The sequence below is a fragment of the Echinococcus granulosus genome, assembly GCF_000524195.1.
Source record: "Echinococcus granulosus chromosome Unknown EG_S00089, whole genome shotgun sequence".
Taxonomy (NCBI): Eukaryota; Metazoa; Platyhelminthes; class Cestoda; order Cyclophyllidea; family Taeniidae; genus Echinococcus; species Echinococcus granulosus.
In genome coordinates this window covers 1-16,522 of record NW_020170469.1, presented here as the reverse complement: position 1 = coordinate 16,522, position 16,522 = coordinate 1, and the positions used below count along the sequence as shown (strand labels likewise).

General features: G+C 41.6%; 1 protein-coding gene across 1 annotated transcript; it reads right to left on the bottom strand. All coding sequences in view use genetic code 11, as the record gives it.

Annotated features, from left to right (window-relative positions):
* Positions 1-5,810: 5,810 nt before the first annotated feature.
* Positions 5,811-10,844, bottom strand: EGR_07861 (hypothetical protein; the record flags this gene model as incomplete). Its single annotated transcript, XM_024497110.1, has 6 exons — positions 5,811-5,883; positions 6,187-6,386; positions 8,089-8,133; positions 8,177-8,271; positions 8,821-9,162; positions 9,410-10,844. 6 exons carry the CDS (start codon positions 10,842-10,844, stop codon positions 5,811-5,813), a joined length of 2,190 nt encoding a protein of 729 aa, XP_024348447.1.
* Between the last annotated feature and the right edge of the window lie 5,678 nt (positions 10,845-16,522).

Sequence of the window (16,522 nt, the reverse complement as noted above, 5' to 3'; positions counted from 1 at the left end):
AATTTAATAATCATTGCTTCAGCCCATTAGGACCTGCATAAAATTCTGTGTAGTTGTTCTACCTAAGTAAAATAATGTTGAAACCACTTTCATTGATATGTATGCAATGCATTCATACTTCCATTTAAATGTAACTTGTGTGCCTCTATTTGGGTTTTGTAAATAGGGCCAGACAAGATTCCCAAACACTAGTTTCCACGTTCAACCGTGGAAAACAATGGATCATTTTTTTTACACGTAGCCAACATTTTGTCTTGTAATAACCTAAAATAATACACGTAAAGAGCAAAAGGATTCCTTTCCTCACCTTCGTTAGTTGTCCTAGGAATTTTCTAAATCGTTGGTTCAAATTATTCTCATCATCCGTGTCAAATAGAATTTGCCAATTTCTGATGCGCTGTCTCCTTGCGTTCCGAATAAAATGTGGTTTTTTGGAGCCCAACTTTAAGGCATTCCAGTCGCGAAATCTAGTTGGCTTTCTTATGTAAAATGCTGATAGGATTCCACTTAAGTGCGCTGTGGTATTATTTCTTTTCAGTCAGAAGTAATGCAGGAATAAGTGCAGTAAATCAAGTAAATTCAAGCTTCTTTATGTAAACTAATTTCTGCTATCACCTTCGCACACTCCCACCATACCTGCGCATAACCGTGCTCTAGATAGTGAATTTGGGGCTGCGCTGGTGTAATAGTAAGGCAGTAGAAATGAAATACTTATTACCGACTTGCTGAATTTTTATGCACGTTTTTGTTTATCATGCGTGTGTGTAGGCATGCATATACATATGTGTATTTCTTTAAGTATGCGCGTATGTAGCAGTATACATTGATTTCATGCATGTTTGCGTGTCTGCATGCGTACGTGAGTCCTGTTTGTAAGTATGCTTGTGTGTCGTGTACGTATACATGTATCCATGAGGGTATCGTGCAGGTATGTGTTTTCCAATATATATATATGACTTGTATCCATGTAGATGTGTATCGTGAGTGCGTGCAGGTGTGGGTATATCGGGAATATATGTAAGTTTGCACACACATATTTATGTGCGTCTCTTATGTATCCAAGCGTGCGCATATGGTATAGTTGTGTATGCATTTAGATTTAAATCAGTAATACATTGTGTATGCATGCATGGATATATCACTTTGTTATAAGCATATATGCAAGAGTGTACAGCGAACCTGTGTGTGTGCATTTAAGTATGCAGAAGTGTGTATTGTATGCATATGTGTATTTGTGTGCCTTCCATGTATGCGCGTTGGAGTGCAACGTGAAAATACATACGCATGCATGTGAGCATACACAAGTGTTGATTGCATGTATGCAGAAGTGTATCGACTACATTTGTGTGCATATACACATATGTTTGTCTCGTTTGTAGGCATTTACTGGTGCATTGTGTGTATAGATAGGTGAAAGGGTTTCGTAAACTTGTTTATATATTCTTCTATGTACGTATGATTGCACATGGAATGAATGCATACATATTCCTATATGCATACACAACGGCGTCTTGCAGGTACGTGTGTTTGCATACATGAATGTATGAAAGTGCCTTGCATGTATGCATGATAGCAGGCAAGTATGAATGAGTGTAAGTTCTTGGGTGTGAGTGCATGCATACATTTATGTGTATTCCTCGTATGCACGCATGCCCGCATTTATGTGATTCTTCTTTGCCAGTATTCTAAACCACAATTAGCACGCCTCTAAGGGCACAAGCGCTGGCCTCTCATTGAATTTACCACAGAACAAATGTAGAAAGTGCTCTGGCAGGATGCACGTACAGAAAATGGTATAAAAAGTGACTTTTATGATAAACACACAAAGATGGATAATAATAAGGTTAATGGTAAACATACAAGTCGTTAGTGAAGATTAATAGTCCAAGGAAATTTTAATCAGCATTTAGAGTTGTTGGTGGGATAGAGGGAAGTTTTGATTTAAGGTAAGCAACCGGCACTCATGCCATGCGGCAAACTACCAATTTGTTCCCCATTTTCGCGCTATGCTGTAAAAAGGCGTTGTAAGTAAAAACTGTTTCGCCAATGAACAAGTGGCTTAGGATATGATTAACATTCCAAATTTCTTTGCTGATTTACTCACTACTCTATTTTGAAATGGCAGGATACCAGGCCATTTCCACAAATCTGTGCCTTGTGATCGGGCGCGTGAAAACTAGTCACCATTTACGTCTAGGATCTGGCCGGTCAAGGGAATACACGTGAAGGGTATGCAAGAAGATGGTGTTTGGAGAAGCAAGTGTAGATAATGATTGCATGAGTAGAAGATTACCTCTCTTTGGGGCCTTTTATAAACCTTTTGTGCAAGGCCTCATCCGGTGAGATGATTGGCGTATCATGTTGGGATGGATGAGGTGGAGGGAGAGAGGCTTGCTATTTGTCATCTTGGTGCTTTTCCAGGTGACGGCTATCAGCTATTCTTGTCAGCAGCAACAGGTACACACATGAGAAAGGGAGCAGACAGATGGAGACGGAAGCGACTACAGGTTGATGGATTTTTTGGCTCGTAATTGCAAAGCGTGTTTAATGTTGGCCTTGTTAAACTTGCGTCTTGTTGGCAAAGCCCTGTAATTCGTGTGGTTTAACAATGCTTGTTTCATAAATTAGGAGCTTACCTGTACTTTTATACAATTAGGCAGTCTACTTTACCAGGAATGAAGAAATTATTTCGCCTAGGTGCATCTATCTATCCACCTAAATAAAGCTCTTGGCTATTGACTGTCTCAGTATTTAACGTCACAAAATATTGCAACATTGAGTTTTAAAGTTTGATTATGCAACACAGCAAGCCGTTTTGCATTGACCAGCAACTTTTTTCCTTTGTATCCAAACTTGGAAATTCGTAGGATAAGGAGGCATTTTTCCCAACTTTGCCTTGTTTTCTAACTAGGCCTAATTTAGATCGTCCATCCATATTATTGCAATTGTTTGTACCCAACAAATGTTGTTAGTTTTGGCTCAATAGGATCTTTGCATTTTTAAGAAAAGCAGTTTTGCTGGAGCGCAATTTTGCAACACTCTAGATACGAAATCTACCTTGCCTTATTAAGTAGCGCGTTGGTGGAATGGCAGAACCGTGAGTGCCGTAGGTTGTCGCCTTTTACTGAGAAAATATATGCATATAAGTTTAGTAAATTGGCAAATTTGAAGCTGATCATGTGGACCTATTTGTGGGAATACCCTTGCATGCTTTCGCCGCACCTTGACATACCCATGGACCGCATTGTCGATGAAGGAATTTGCCCGTGTTGTAAAAGGGAGGTTAAAATGCAATGTGTACTGCACTTTTTAGTGTATGCATGCTATGTTTTAAGACCATCCAAGTTACCAGGCCACAACACATTTCCAGCCCAAAAGGCGGGGTAACAGATTTTTGAAAATTACAGACAGGCCTATTTTGGGTTTGGTTGCTGCTATTAATAACTATGCTAAAATGCTTTGATTATGCTTAAACACGTTGTTTTAATCTCGTGAGTACTTAAGTTGCTGCCTTTGTACTCTCGCCGGGTACGATGTTGTCCCGAACGTGTCAGTAGTCACCCAAAACTTATGAATGTTGGTTTGCGGGCTGCAGAAAATCTTGTGAAAGTAATTGAGGAAATCACTATGTCCGTTTGCGACTCATATCCTTAATAGATATATTTGGAGTATTGGGACTGGCATTCATTTCAGGCAGCCAATTTGCGTGATCCAAGCTACACTAGACGGTGAAATAATGATTGCTTTTTGGAATACTTGTGAATACATCAGCGTCCACCCAGGATTGACTAAAGAACTACGGGTGCTGCTTCTGATTATTGAAGAGACAGCTGTAACCATTCTGAAAACAAGATCGTTTTCTACTACTGGCGTCGAGATAGCAGTTACAAGGCATATTCGATAGAACAGTATTTTGTGTTTATTATACAAATCGAGTCACATCCACAATGTGGTCAGAAAAGCACATAATTAGGGCAAGATATTACAGCTAAAACTCTAAAATATGTAGCTGTAATTTTTTTAGTAAAATATTACAATAGAATCACTAAATATGCAATGCGCCTCAACTTGGGAAAGTCAATTCTCCACACTGCTTTGGTTGAGATTTCCACGGTTATTAAATGGCTAATTGTTGGTATCGATGGCTCAAAATATTCCATTTAGCTGTTGGAAATCGTTATCTATCAAATCCTTAACCAAAAAATTTATTCTGTCCAAATGAAGGGGAAATCAGTGCCTCCAAACAAATAGTAGTTGTTGCATTACATGGAAGCAAAACAGAGATGGGTAGGGTGGGCTAGTCCTGCGGTCTGTTGCTACGGCTGTTGAGAAGTTTAATGCCATTTCAAAGGTGCCTAGCTCCAGCTTGATCTCCTTTGGTTACCTGATATCGCATAGATCCATCATCAACGCAACTACCTATTTGTGGGATAGTGTCAAGAAATAAGAGGAACAAATTGACGATAGGTTGTTCACTAGGTGACAGCTGAACCAAACTGTCTTTTGACCGCACACACGGGCATAGGCATATATGTATGGGTAGGTGGGTGAGTGTTTTATAACCAGAGAAATTTTTAGTGTACATATGCATGTGAGCACACACATATATATATATACGTATGCATCTATAAAACCGATTCTATCAACGTGTACTTTTGTTCGAATTTTACGGTTGGACATTCTTTAAATGAATTTAATTCTGCATAATTATGCGTGCACATGAGTGTATGTGTCGAAATGTGTTTTCTAATGGTAAATTTATTATTTAAATGCGCTAGCATTATGTCTTCTTCCTTCTTCACAGAAGTCACGGGGTGCTTCATTGGAGTTGGTGTAATGCTATCCCTGTCTTGCGGGACAAATGTTCTACTTTCTAATGCTGGATGAGAAGCCGTAGCAAGGCGAAATAGGTACATGTGCTGTGGATGGAAAAATCGGTGACGACCTCAAACAGAAGGACAGAGAATAAACATCGGTCTTCTGAAACTACCCCATTTCTGTGGACAGCAAGAAAGCTATGAACAACTGTAACTACACCAATCTTGGACCACCCAAAACGCTCGCAACAGACCTCTCTACCGTACCAGTGTGTATCTGATAAGCCGCAGATGGATACAACTGGGTAGGCCTGAAGTGATTACTAAGTGGCAAGGAGGAATAAGCCGAGAAATTTGTTTCCAGAGTACTACTGAACTCTTTCTACTTTATATGATCTTGCTTTTAGGCCTGTGCTCCTACTATTATAACCATAGACGCACATGATGGCCAGCACATTTTACCGGCCCCCAATCCATTTTCTACACAGGACTGAATTCCGAACACGCGATAAAACTGCACAATTCTTGTCAGTTTAAATTCTTATTAACTAGTGATTTGGGATCACGTGACAAGGGAATGTCATCAAAACTCATAATTTTCAAAGAATGTTGTTAACTAGCAGACATTAAAGATTTTAGAATCATTTAGCTTGTCTAGCAGGCTAGAGCTTGACCGGACCCTGAGGCGGATAGTGAATGTTAATGCATTCGTTAAAGTCAAATTTGTAGCTGCTTCTCAAAATGTGAACAATGCTACCCTGTCAATCCTCCATGCGACCATATCTTGTGATGATTCACTCTCAGACTGTGCTGTTACTCTCACCTCAAGTCACGTTTTCTTCACTTTCCATGGTCGAGGGTTCTCGAACAAAAACATTGTTATGTCTACTATGACTGACAGAATGCAGGATTTCAAGGATACGGTGTTTGGTTTCTTTTGTGAAATGAAGCGAATAGGCACACACCAACAGGGAAATATTGCAGCATCTTGCATCAGTGGTCCTTGCGCCTATGGACACCACAGACTAACACTAATTTGAACGACTCCTTTTCTTCCACGCTTCGCCTGGAAAGAAGTGTACGTCTAAGTGCATTTAGAAATGGATATTAGATGATGTGTTCATGGTCGGTGAGTGCAACATGAGAGAAATTGCTTTGGATTGTGTCAAACAAGTGGTCTATGGTTTACCATCAGCATCAGTTAATCACTCAGTGGTGTGCTACTAGTGGATGAGGTAAGTGTCGGTTAGTAGAGAAGACCATGTGTGCATAAGGGTTCTCTCTGGGTGAGCTCGAAGGAAGAAGGAAGACGGAGGAGCAGACAGTGTGAAACAGCTTCTATCAGCTCATAAAGCCGATTGGCACATACCCTGACCACTTTTCATGACACTCTCCGAGAGGAATTAGATCGACTTCGTTAAGAACAACCACGAGAGCACCACAAGTAAGTTCGCCAGTGATAAGGCACCCCACCGTCTGAATGCGATAGTCCATGTTGGCGTCAACCATAAGAGGTATTGGATAGATTGTGTAAGTGTCCAAAACGGGCAGTAACTTGTAAACACACGTCTGCGTAAGTGATACTAGGAACTGCATACATTTGCCGCAAATTTAACTTCGAATGGGAGGAGGATGAGCAGGCCAGTCAACAAGAGTGACTTGGATGGCTTTGAAAATACCTACCACATGAAGTGGTGCTAGCTAATGCCTTGAGGGTCTTTGACAAAGTAGTCTTCCCTAAGTCAGAGTAGCCAATAATACTGATGTTTACAATGAGTAACAATGAACTGGAATTGTGGGTAGAATGTTAAAAAGAGCTCCATTCAAACGGCTAATTAGCTGACTAAATATAAAAGTTAAACACAGTAATGACATTGAATCTGTGGTGAATGAGCAGTCGAATTAAGGGGAAAATGGGTTAATAAGAAGCGAAAAATGAGTACACAACAAAATAATCGAGAGTAAACGCAAGTCATCACTGAAGCAGCGTGCAATCTCCACTTCTGTTTTGCGACATTTAAGGCCCCGCCATTGCAATCCCACTAAGGTGGCATGACCTCCAGGCCAGGTCAGCAGCCCTTCGCCACATTTTGCACGTCCGAGTTGTATTTACTTCCCCTCTATTGTGATTTTTCCCAAATTCTGGAAGAGCCGGGGTGCTATACACTATACGCAATTGAGAGTGCCATGGTTTCGGTCTTCCAATCCCTTGATTGGTGAAAATAGTCATTGTTTGGGTGTATAGTTGACATTGAATACACTGTCAAAGTAAAGAGCAACTACAAACCCTTTTCACTTCTGCTTTCCCAACCTTTTAATCATCAAGGCCATCAGTTGAACCAATCTCGTGAAATCGTATTCTTGGTTTTCCTTCCCAACTGAAGACTCTCTGCTCCTAATAGAACCTACACTACGTATGTACATTATTCGCGGTGCACCGAGTCTTTCCTACATCTGTCAACAGTAGAGGTACCATGGCAGACCACGTTTTGCTGACGGGAACGATAGATTATTTTAGTGGCTCATTAGCCATGCTAACTAGGAGATGTACAATGACGCAGCCTTGAGTGCCGACGGAAACACGAAACCTCTCTTCCTTAAGCGTCAGACTTGGTGCTTCTCTTAGTCAACCTCTCGTGACAGATATCGCAACGGTGTCGGTGCTAACAAAATGGGGATATTCTAGAACCAACTGCGCTAGTTGTCAAATTTGCATACAATTGAGGCCGTATTCGATTACAGCGTCACTAATATATCCTGGTTATTCCCTAGGATCTAAACTTCGGTCCTGTTTGGGATCCATATTGGGGATGGTGAATGAGCTCTCCTCCGACTGCTGGAGGCTGAATGACAGTCTACAGCAAGACTATCTCATGTGCCTATCAATAGTCATAAGTTTATTGATCTAATAGCAGAATCGTTTGGTCAAATACGAGACTTAAAATGGATTTGAAAGGGTAATGATTTGTACGTATCTCTCTTTTCCACATTGTTCTCATTCCAGAGCACACAGCCAATAATCTGTCTGCGTTCCATTCAGTTGGTGGAGTTGGAGGAGGGATCGCGTGTGCACATCATTTTCACCTTTATGCAAGTGCTGTAGGTAGCCCCGGGATGGACTTTTTTAGATGGTGCACGGTTAGTTTTGCTTCAGTTGTGGCGTATGTGTGGGAGTAGGCTTAATTTCCATCCCTTCTGTTCGACGTCTTAACAGGTTTATCCATCCGCTGCGTATGCTCAACTTCTGGCGTCTTATTATTTGGCACTAAACCTTAGAAATCAGCTTATCACCGCCAGCGTAGTACTCCGAGACTTCCTTAAAGTCGTAAGAATTTACTCTTGCGTGGCAGAAAACATACCACTAACACGCAAAAGGTCTGGAAGACTACTAACATGGCCTGGAGTCCATGTCGCAGAGAGGAGGCATAATGCCGGAGACTTGCGAGTCCGTGTGCTGAGAAGCAGAATCAAAGAAGCCACTGAAGCATTACAGGAACATATAAGATGTATATTAGGCCAAAGAAGATGAACCAAAAGGTGAAGCGCAAAGCAATTCCTTATCGAAGATTCCATTTTATATGTACCCACTTCTTCTTAATGCGCCAATCAGTTACACTTTGTTAAGGAGAGTAAGGGTTGCTATAAATTCCGAAATGATAATTTACGTTGCAAACTTTCCAACCCGACAGTCCGAATTAACATAAGGTTAACAGGTAGAAATTTGTCCTGAGTCTGATGAAGGAGCAACTAAAGAGAGGTGATGTGTTTTATTTCAAGAGTCCTTTTTACAAAGGAGATCTAAAATGCTAATGCACAGCATCAGTGGCCCATTTGATAGCTTCAGGTAAAAGACTATCACTATAAAACTAGCAAACCATCACCTAACCTCCCCCATTTTTCTGTAGGTAAGGCACCTCACCACAAGTGATGAAACAGACCAAATAAAGAAACTAATAGCAGGATTGTCTGTATTTTACGCCCTCTCTAACAGTCCTATCTCTACGACGCATGCGTTCTCCAGCCTGCACAATAGCGGTGCGGTTGACCTCGAGGCTCCAGATAGAGAGAATCACCCAAACGAAGATAAGTAGGGCTGCCCAAATGGAGAGGAGGAGGAGACCGAGGAACACGTCTCCAACTGCTGGAAATTTAATGGAAGATTCCTCAATTTTCAGTCGAAAAGAGACGAAGGCCTCAGATTGCCATTGGTTTGGCAGCCGAATGTCGCGCTTGTAGCAGCTATAGACGCCCTCATCTATGCGTCGCACCCGTGCAAATCGTAGGCTGCATTTGGAAGTCACGAAGACGCGCTCGTTGAGAAATGTGCGTGGCATGTATGTCATCCCTTGAATGTGGTGCAGAGAATGTGATAAGAGCATGTCAACATTAAACGCCGAGCAGCAAGTGTTACTTGGCAAAACGACGCATCCACTGTTATATCCTTACGCATTTCTAACACTCGATATCATTTTGTATTCAGGTACAAATGGTCTGCTTACTTTATCGTTTGAATGTGAGAGTAGTTGGTTTACTAGTGGGAGAATGATTCTAACTAGAATTTGTATTTGCTTATTTAGCACGAAGCTGCCCACCTTTAGGCTGTTTCCAAAGGATAGTAAAATTTGTGAGGTCCGAACAGTTGTAGGTAATGGTATCGATCTCCGTGCCACAGAGCAGGTCAAAATTCATTGAGCCCTCTATAGCTACCTTCTGCAGTTTCATGAACCTCTTCTCCTCATATCCCAATAGCTCCCTCTTCATAGCTTGCGTATCCTTCGTGGCCAGGACCAAATTGACAATGTCCATGTAATCAATTTCAGGGCAGGGTACCTCAAAGGAGAGGTTCACGTGCAGATTCCTCATTCCAAACGGTCTTGGCAGCTCTTTGGTGAGATTCACATGTTCCAGGTAGGTAAAATGACAAGGTATGTAGTAGCGTTTATTCTCTTCCCTGATCATCTTCGAAAAGTCCTCTTCCGTCTCTACCTTCATTTCTTCCTTTCTCACAACGTCTTTCTTGCCTTCGTAGAAGAGTTCGAATCCCAGTTCAGAGGCTCTCATTTCCGCAGCTTCGCGCTGCTTGCGTCGAGTGACTGGGTCCTCCTCGTCCATCCACGTGTAGAAGGACGCAAAGGTAGTTCGCAGAAGTTCGTAGGTCAGCAACATCTCCGATGACACGGAACTCCGGGCATCCGTTGCAATAACGCGTGGAATAGTCACATAGCATCTGCGAAAGCGTTTGAGATTGAATGTACCACAGGTCTGCATTGGTTTCACCGTCGGTATCAGTCGTGATGTGATGGATATTAGAGAAGTGGAATAATCTTTGAAATCCCCTGCAGCCTTTAACGCTGCTCCCGCGTTCTCCATGATGACATCCATATCTTTCAAATGGGGCACCTTATGCACACCCTGTAGGCTCACTGGAATCGACTGAATCACCTCAGTCAGACCCTCTGTCTCAGGTGGGAGTACTACATCGAGATGGTACCAAATCCAATTCGCTATATGGCGGCTGTCCTCTACATTGCGACAGTAATAAGTTCCCACGTGGAGGTCACGATTAAAGTTGGGGATGAAGAGTTCATTGGTGCTGTTGATGAGGCATGGAATAGCACCACCAGAGAATTGATCTCGACTTAGAGGCATTCCACCAGGTTGAATGAACGAGACATATCCGCTGATACTCGTGAATATGGCCGATGTGCCACGAGGCAGGAAGTACCATACGAAGGAACTGGTCGATTCGCCTGGACAAATGGGGCACTTGAGTGTGACCTTCTGATTGTAATTGGGTCGTTGTAGCATCAAGTGATGTCTTAAAGCTGCCTCCTCTTCCCTTTGAGTGGTACAAGTTGCAAGACCTGATGAGCTGGTTGCATCGTTTGATGAACTGGTTGCTAATAATGCCTCACCTTCGCACAATTGCAGGGGCTGTCTTGCTGCCCCAATGCTTGCAATTAGTAGGAGGGAGTAGGCGGCAGAGATGTGAGCATTTCCGCAGCTGTGGTGCAGTGCCTGGCTCATCTGCTATGCGATCGATGACCTCATTCGAATGGCAGTCAGCTGAGTGTTGGCGAGTGACAAAGTAGACAAATTCTGACCCACTCCTCTGCAGCACAGTTTGGTAGTCATTGTGACCACGAGGTAGTCAGGTGAATAAATTTTGCTTGTCTGCTGAAGGATATTTAATTTCTGACATCCTTACAATTCGCAAACCTGTTCTGTAGAGCTGGAAGCCTGAAAATCCACTTTGGCTAGAATTTCGTTTCCAGCAAAAAAAGGTGATCGCCTACGACTGTACCCGCTACATGTACATTTTAAAGCAGTGCATGTTTGCCGGTCATCTCCACTGTCTCGATAATAAGACATGCCTAATTTGTTGTCTAGACATTTCCACTTTCATGGCTACTTCCGTGACATTACAGAAAGTTGTGCTCCTTGTTAGCATCAGGAACCGAATTGACTTAATGCCCGTGATCACCAGTCATCAGTATTGAAAGTGGAGTACCGCCACTGTGGAATTCCTTCTTACAACTGCGAAGTCAAAAGTCACTCCCGCGTAGTCACCACAGAAGGAACGATCCGCGGAAAAGGGAAGCTGTTTAATGGGTCAGGCAAAACGCCTTGTAGCACGGCTTGATCTATCGCATTAGCTTAAAAAGACTACGAAACATGCTTTTGTATTTGTGGTATTGTGTGATGCATAGTTCGGCCGAATGAAGATATTAGAAAATTTCTCTTTCATTTTAGTCAGAACGGAACACGTTGTTAAAAAAGGTGAGAGAGAAATCACTAGTCATTAGAGCTGTGAGTGCCCCAACGGCAAGTCATTAAATTGTGGTAGAAGTCACAAATCACACAAATAATTTAATGAATCCCTCCAATTTAAGGCATTGAAGCTATTAAGAAGTGGAGTCAGACTAAATTTTGTAGTAGTTTCTCCCATTTCTGCACCATATCTAATGAGACCATCAAATCGGAGGAAATGTCGGACTAGTTTCGAGCTTTCTTTACTCCAAGATCAGGATTTACATGACCTCAATATCCTAGAGGGCAGGGGTTAATGCAAACTGCTGCTAGAGGTGTTTGACCTTCCCTCTGGTTCTATAGTCAACAATAATGTGAAATAATTGCTGATTTGATCAAAAGTTTGTTTATTTAGAAGCCATTATTGTCCCTGCAACTGAAACGTGGCGTTATACAGCATACAAGAGGAGGAATTCTGTTTCGTGTACAAGCAAAAGGCCAAAGACTTGTCACATATCAAAATTGTGCACTCATCAACATGTTTTCAGTGACTTTCATTGCTGCAAGCATTTCTTAACTTGCACAATGTTGTTAATTCGAGGAATTCATCGAAACATACTAACATACTGCAGTGGAAATTACTATGGTTTTGTAATACTTAAAACTCCTTTTTGGCCGTGGTGTTAAAAATGGCCTAAAAAACAACCAAAGTGCGCAAAGGATATCTACAAGCCAGGAACCTGCTTTTTTAAGGCTATTATATTCGTCCAGCACATTTGAGGGTAAAATCGGCCAGATAAATTATACCGGCAGTGACCATGCTTTTCTGCGTTAGTAATGATCATTCTTATGGATAGTTTTTCCAATGAGCACCACTAAACTACACCGATTCCCCGCCTTCAAGTTAGCGTTAGGTTTAAGCTGCTCACTTCGTTCTCCTATTCTAGCGTAATTCAACGACATCGATTGCGAACTGTGTAAAGCACTTGCAAAGCGATAAATTACTTACGATTTACTTGTTTTTAAAGAAGGATGTTTATTCTCATTCATGCAACGAATTCTCTTTAAAAGCGTCTGAAATAATTTGAAAAAGCATTCTAAAATAGGAAAATTTTAAGCTGATAAAAGGGGTACTTTTCGCTTGTCAGGAGGTACCAGACTTCTTTTTATGTCTGTAACCTTTGGAGTGGCAGCATAAGCCAAGATGGAAAAAAGCCCATCAAAGAAAGTACAACCAAATAGTATCAAAAACACGTTGTCAATGGGGTCTCTGGGGCCAGAGAGAACACCTATGTCATAGTAAGGACTTAAGAAATCAAAGCCTGGTTTCTTGACTCAACAATGCACACCGAGTACCTTAATGCCATGCCGAAGAGGGTGCTGATGGGATCAAGGTGTTAGGACATCTTTATTTACTGTATTTTTGGCGTTAATTTGAGCAATTTTTAAAGAAATTGACCACGGCAAAAATTTTTAGGAAAAAATCTTTGTTCTGTCCCTTCAAGTGCAGATTGCTCTGTGGAGACAAGGAAGTATTTAGTCAACTGTTGAAGTTCCTAACGTATGTGACTTGGACCTGCCACCATCACCTACTCCCTCAGCAGTGCAATATGAATAGGTCAACAGTGAAACAGTGTTTCCTATGGAAAATAAATAAGTAAAAAATAACGAGTAAGACCTAGGGGGACATTTTGTGGAAGATGATGTGGTTTCATGCAAAAATTGGGGAAGTGATAAGCGTAAATTGTGTATTACAGTATTGCGTTGCCTAAAGTGAAGTGGTAAAGGGTTACTTAACAAGAAGTTCAATAGATGATTAATTTTTCTTTGCGGTGTCTTTGCCAGCTTACTTCTTTGTTGGTTGAGGGTTTACCAGTCCCCTCTTCTTTTTGGAAGGAGCGATAGATGTTCTGGCATCAGAAACGATCTCATTTGATTGAAACTTAGAAGGTAAAATTAAATCTGTAAGGATCGCCCTACAGAGGGTTGGTATAGGAATGGGTGCCATTCGAGGTTGAAAAATGGTATTTGACAGGAAGAGATCAAATAAATCTCAGCAATTTTAAAATTAGAGCCTCTCTCTCACCATAAAATTAAATTGCCTGATTATCGGAAAACAATTCAAATGGGACATTTTAGAAAGTGGTGACACTCAGATTGATCGTCCGCTTGCAATCGCATTCATTACGAATGGATAATCTCATTGAAGACGAATTACCTTAGGCTCCATGTTAGAACCCATAGTTTCCAATCTACGTAATCATTCGGAATAGCAATTTTTCCCTTAAATCCAATCAAGAAATTAACGTGCAAACTTAACTCCCACTTTTGGCCATGAACCATACATTCAGTTCTTCTATATGCCAACATTTACAAGGACCTCACTTGAGAAGGTCTTACTGGCCATTTGAGGGATTCTCCAAAGGACACTTAAAGTGGCTGTATTCAATTCAATGGAGATTGGTCTAAGAAGATTACTAAATTTCCCTCATCTCGAGCTAGGTGGTTATCAAAACTCGCTTGACTGAAACTTAAGAGCATCAAATTGAGACTCAGCAACTAATTGTGTGGCACAGTTGAGTAAAGGGCACAACAAATTCATCCACTTGGCTGCTACCACGATTCCTCTTCCCATTTCATTTGCTGTAGATACAAATGGGTTGCCTCTTCATCCCCACCTCACTTTAGACATGGCCCGAAATGGTTCCTCACACAGCGATCGCCAATTCTTTCCTTCATTCCCAACACCACCTGATTCTTCCCCATTATGCAGGGCAGAGCATGTTTCTAAAAATGGTGTGTCCACACGTTTGTTTGTGGTTCCTTGATAGTATCAATTTTCTGGATGTTGCTTACTGATTATGAACTGTGCTTTCTGTTGTCACATGAAGCAATGGCAGGAAATTTTCAAAAGATCTTTAAGAAGTGTAGACTGATTTCGGAATCGGGGAAGTTGGTTTCAAATATAACTCTCAGTGAGACTTGAGAGTGTGAATAGTGTGCTTCCATCGTTCTTCCAATCAAAGTACATTACCACGGAAGCAGTCAATGCCCAAGCAATTTTGTTATCAAAAAACCATTTATATATCAGCTCTGAAACAGACTAAAGTTCGAAGGAGCGTTTATAATGAGGCCTAACTTGAGTGTTCCATTCCACGCAATTAATGGAGAAACATGTAAAACCTCGACGGTCAATGGACTGCAACTGTACTTAAGTGGGCAATTTGCAGGAAACAGACCAAGCACTGGTTTTTCATTCCAGTTTCAGCACCGCTTGTGGCAGTTGCTTAGAGGCCTTAGAGCTGTTGGCAGCTACCTCATGCATATGGTCTATTAACTACATTTGACGGGTAGTGAAACCACATGCCTCTCCTCTTGGTGAAAATGGCAGTGTGAATTTCAGCTGGGGATGAGGAATAACCTGTTTGCTAGAAGCATCGCATGCATCCGGCGCGACCTCCTTAGCAATCTCCTACATCGTGTTGTGCCCCAAGTCGAATGTCTAAATTGGGACTGGGCTAGGGACTGCAATTACCAAAATCATACTTCATTGACTCAACACCATAACTCACTTGGCCTCTGCCTGTGACAGTTACCTCCTTCCCTCCTTTCTTCCTTTCTGTCTTTCTTTCTTTCTTCCTTCACCCATCCTTTCCGTTTCTTCGTGGTTTCAGCTCCCTGTCAACTGGCTACACTCGCCATACTTTGACTGATTTTGGTAAAGTCATATTGTGAAAGTAAAGGAAAAGATATCACCATCGAAGTACCCGAATTGCAGCACATCCTACGTTGACAAATTATTTCTACTACTGCTTAGTAAGCGCCTCATCCCTGCCGTCTGCACACAATTATCCCATTACGTTGATGCGAAACCCCAAATTCTTCTCACCTTCTTACATAAGTTGTAAGGGTAAATACGACCATCTCATCCGATTAACAATGCAATTAGTAGATACAGGGAGGCAGAGCTAAAAGATTGCGATCACAAGGTAGGGGCGGCAGTTCGGTCATCAATCCATTTAATTGGACAATCGAAATGTGAGACTCTGAATAGATGCGAGTGAGTCTGCTGACTACTGTCCAAAGCTAGACAAGCATTCGTTATCTAAGAGTACTTCATCTTCCGTGCGTCATGCAAGTCTTTCCTACAGACTGGGACATAGGAAAGAGGGTATTTAAGCTATTTCATTACGCAGATGACAGCAAAAGAATTGTTACTGTACTGTAAACAAAATGTAGATGTTGAGAGTACAAGCCTGATGTCTCTTAGAGGAGACCGTATGAACCTGATTTCAGTACCGTAGTGTTTCTTCTACACAGGTGCAGGTAGTACATTATTGTTCAATGGACACCTGTAGGAAAGTAGACCAAATCTTTTCGCGTCACTCACTCGAACAGCACCCACGAGAAAAAGAAATGCCTAGTCCAAATCAAAGAAGAATCAGCTTCTTTGATGAGACGATTTTATTACTAATATGCTAAACTGACAGTCCAGTCAATGCTTCTACTCATTTGAGTAAACGATCCAACCCTTTAAAGTACCTGACTAATCAACAGACCTGAGAGACCCCTTCAAAACGAATTTAAGGTAATTTTTTGAAATCAAAATTGTTTGATCTTAGCATGGCAGGTAGATAAGTTTCCTTTGCCTTTTTTACCAGCTCTAGTGCGCGCATATCTCTGAAAGCCTTTATTGATGAGCAATGGCTTTAATATTGAATACCTGAAACCTCGTAATGCGGCAGCTCTTACTTGAGTGTGGTTGACTACACAGGCTCTTCAGCCAACAGGGGTAGTAGATTGACATTTCATGTCAGCATGCTTTCACAGAGCTCCAAGAAAGATTTGAAGAACCATGTCACTTAGAGCAGTAATCAACTAGTAATCATAGAGTAATTGCCTTTGGAGAATTTTGTTTGTCGACAATAAATACAGTAATTTAGTGGACGTCGATG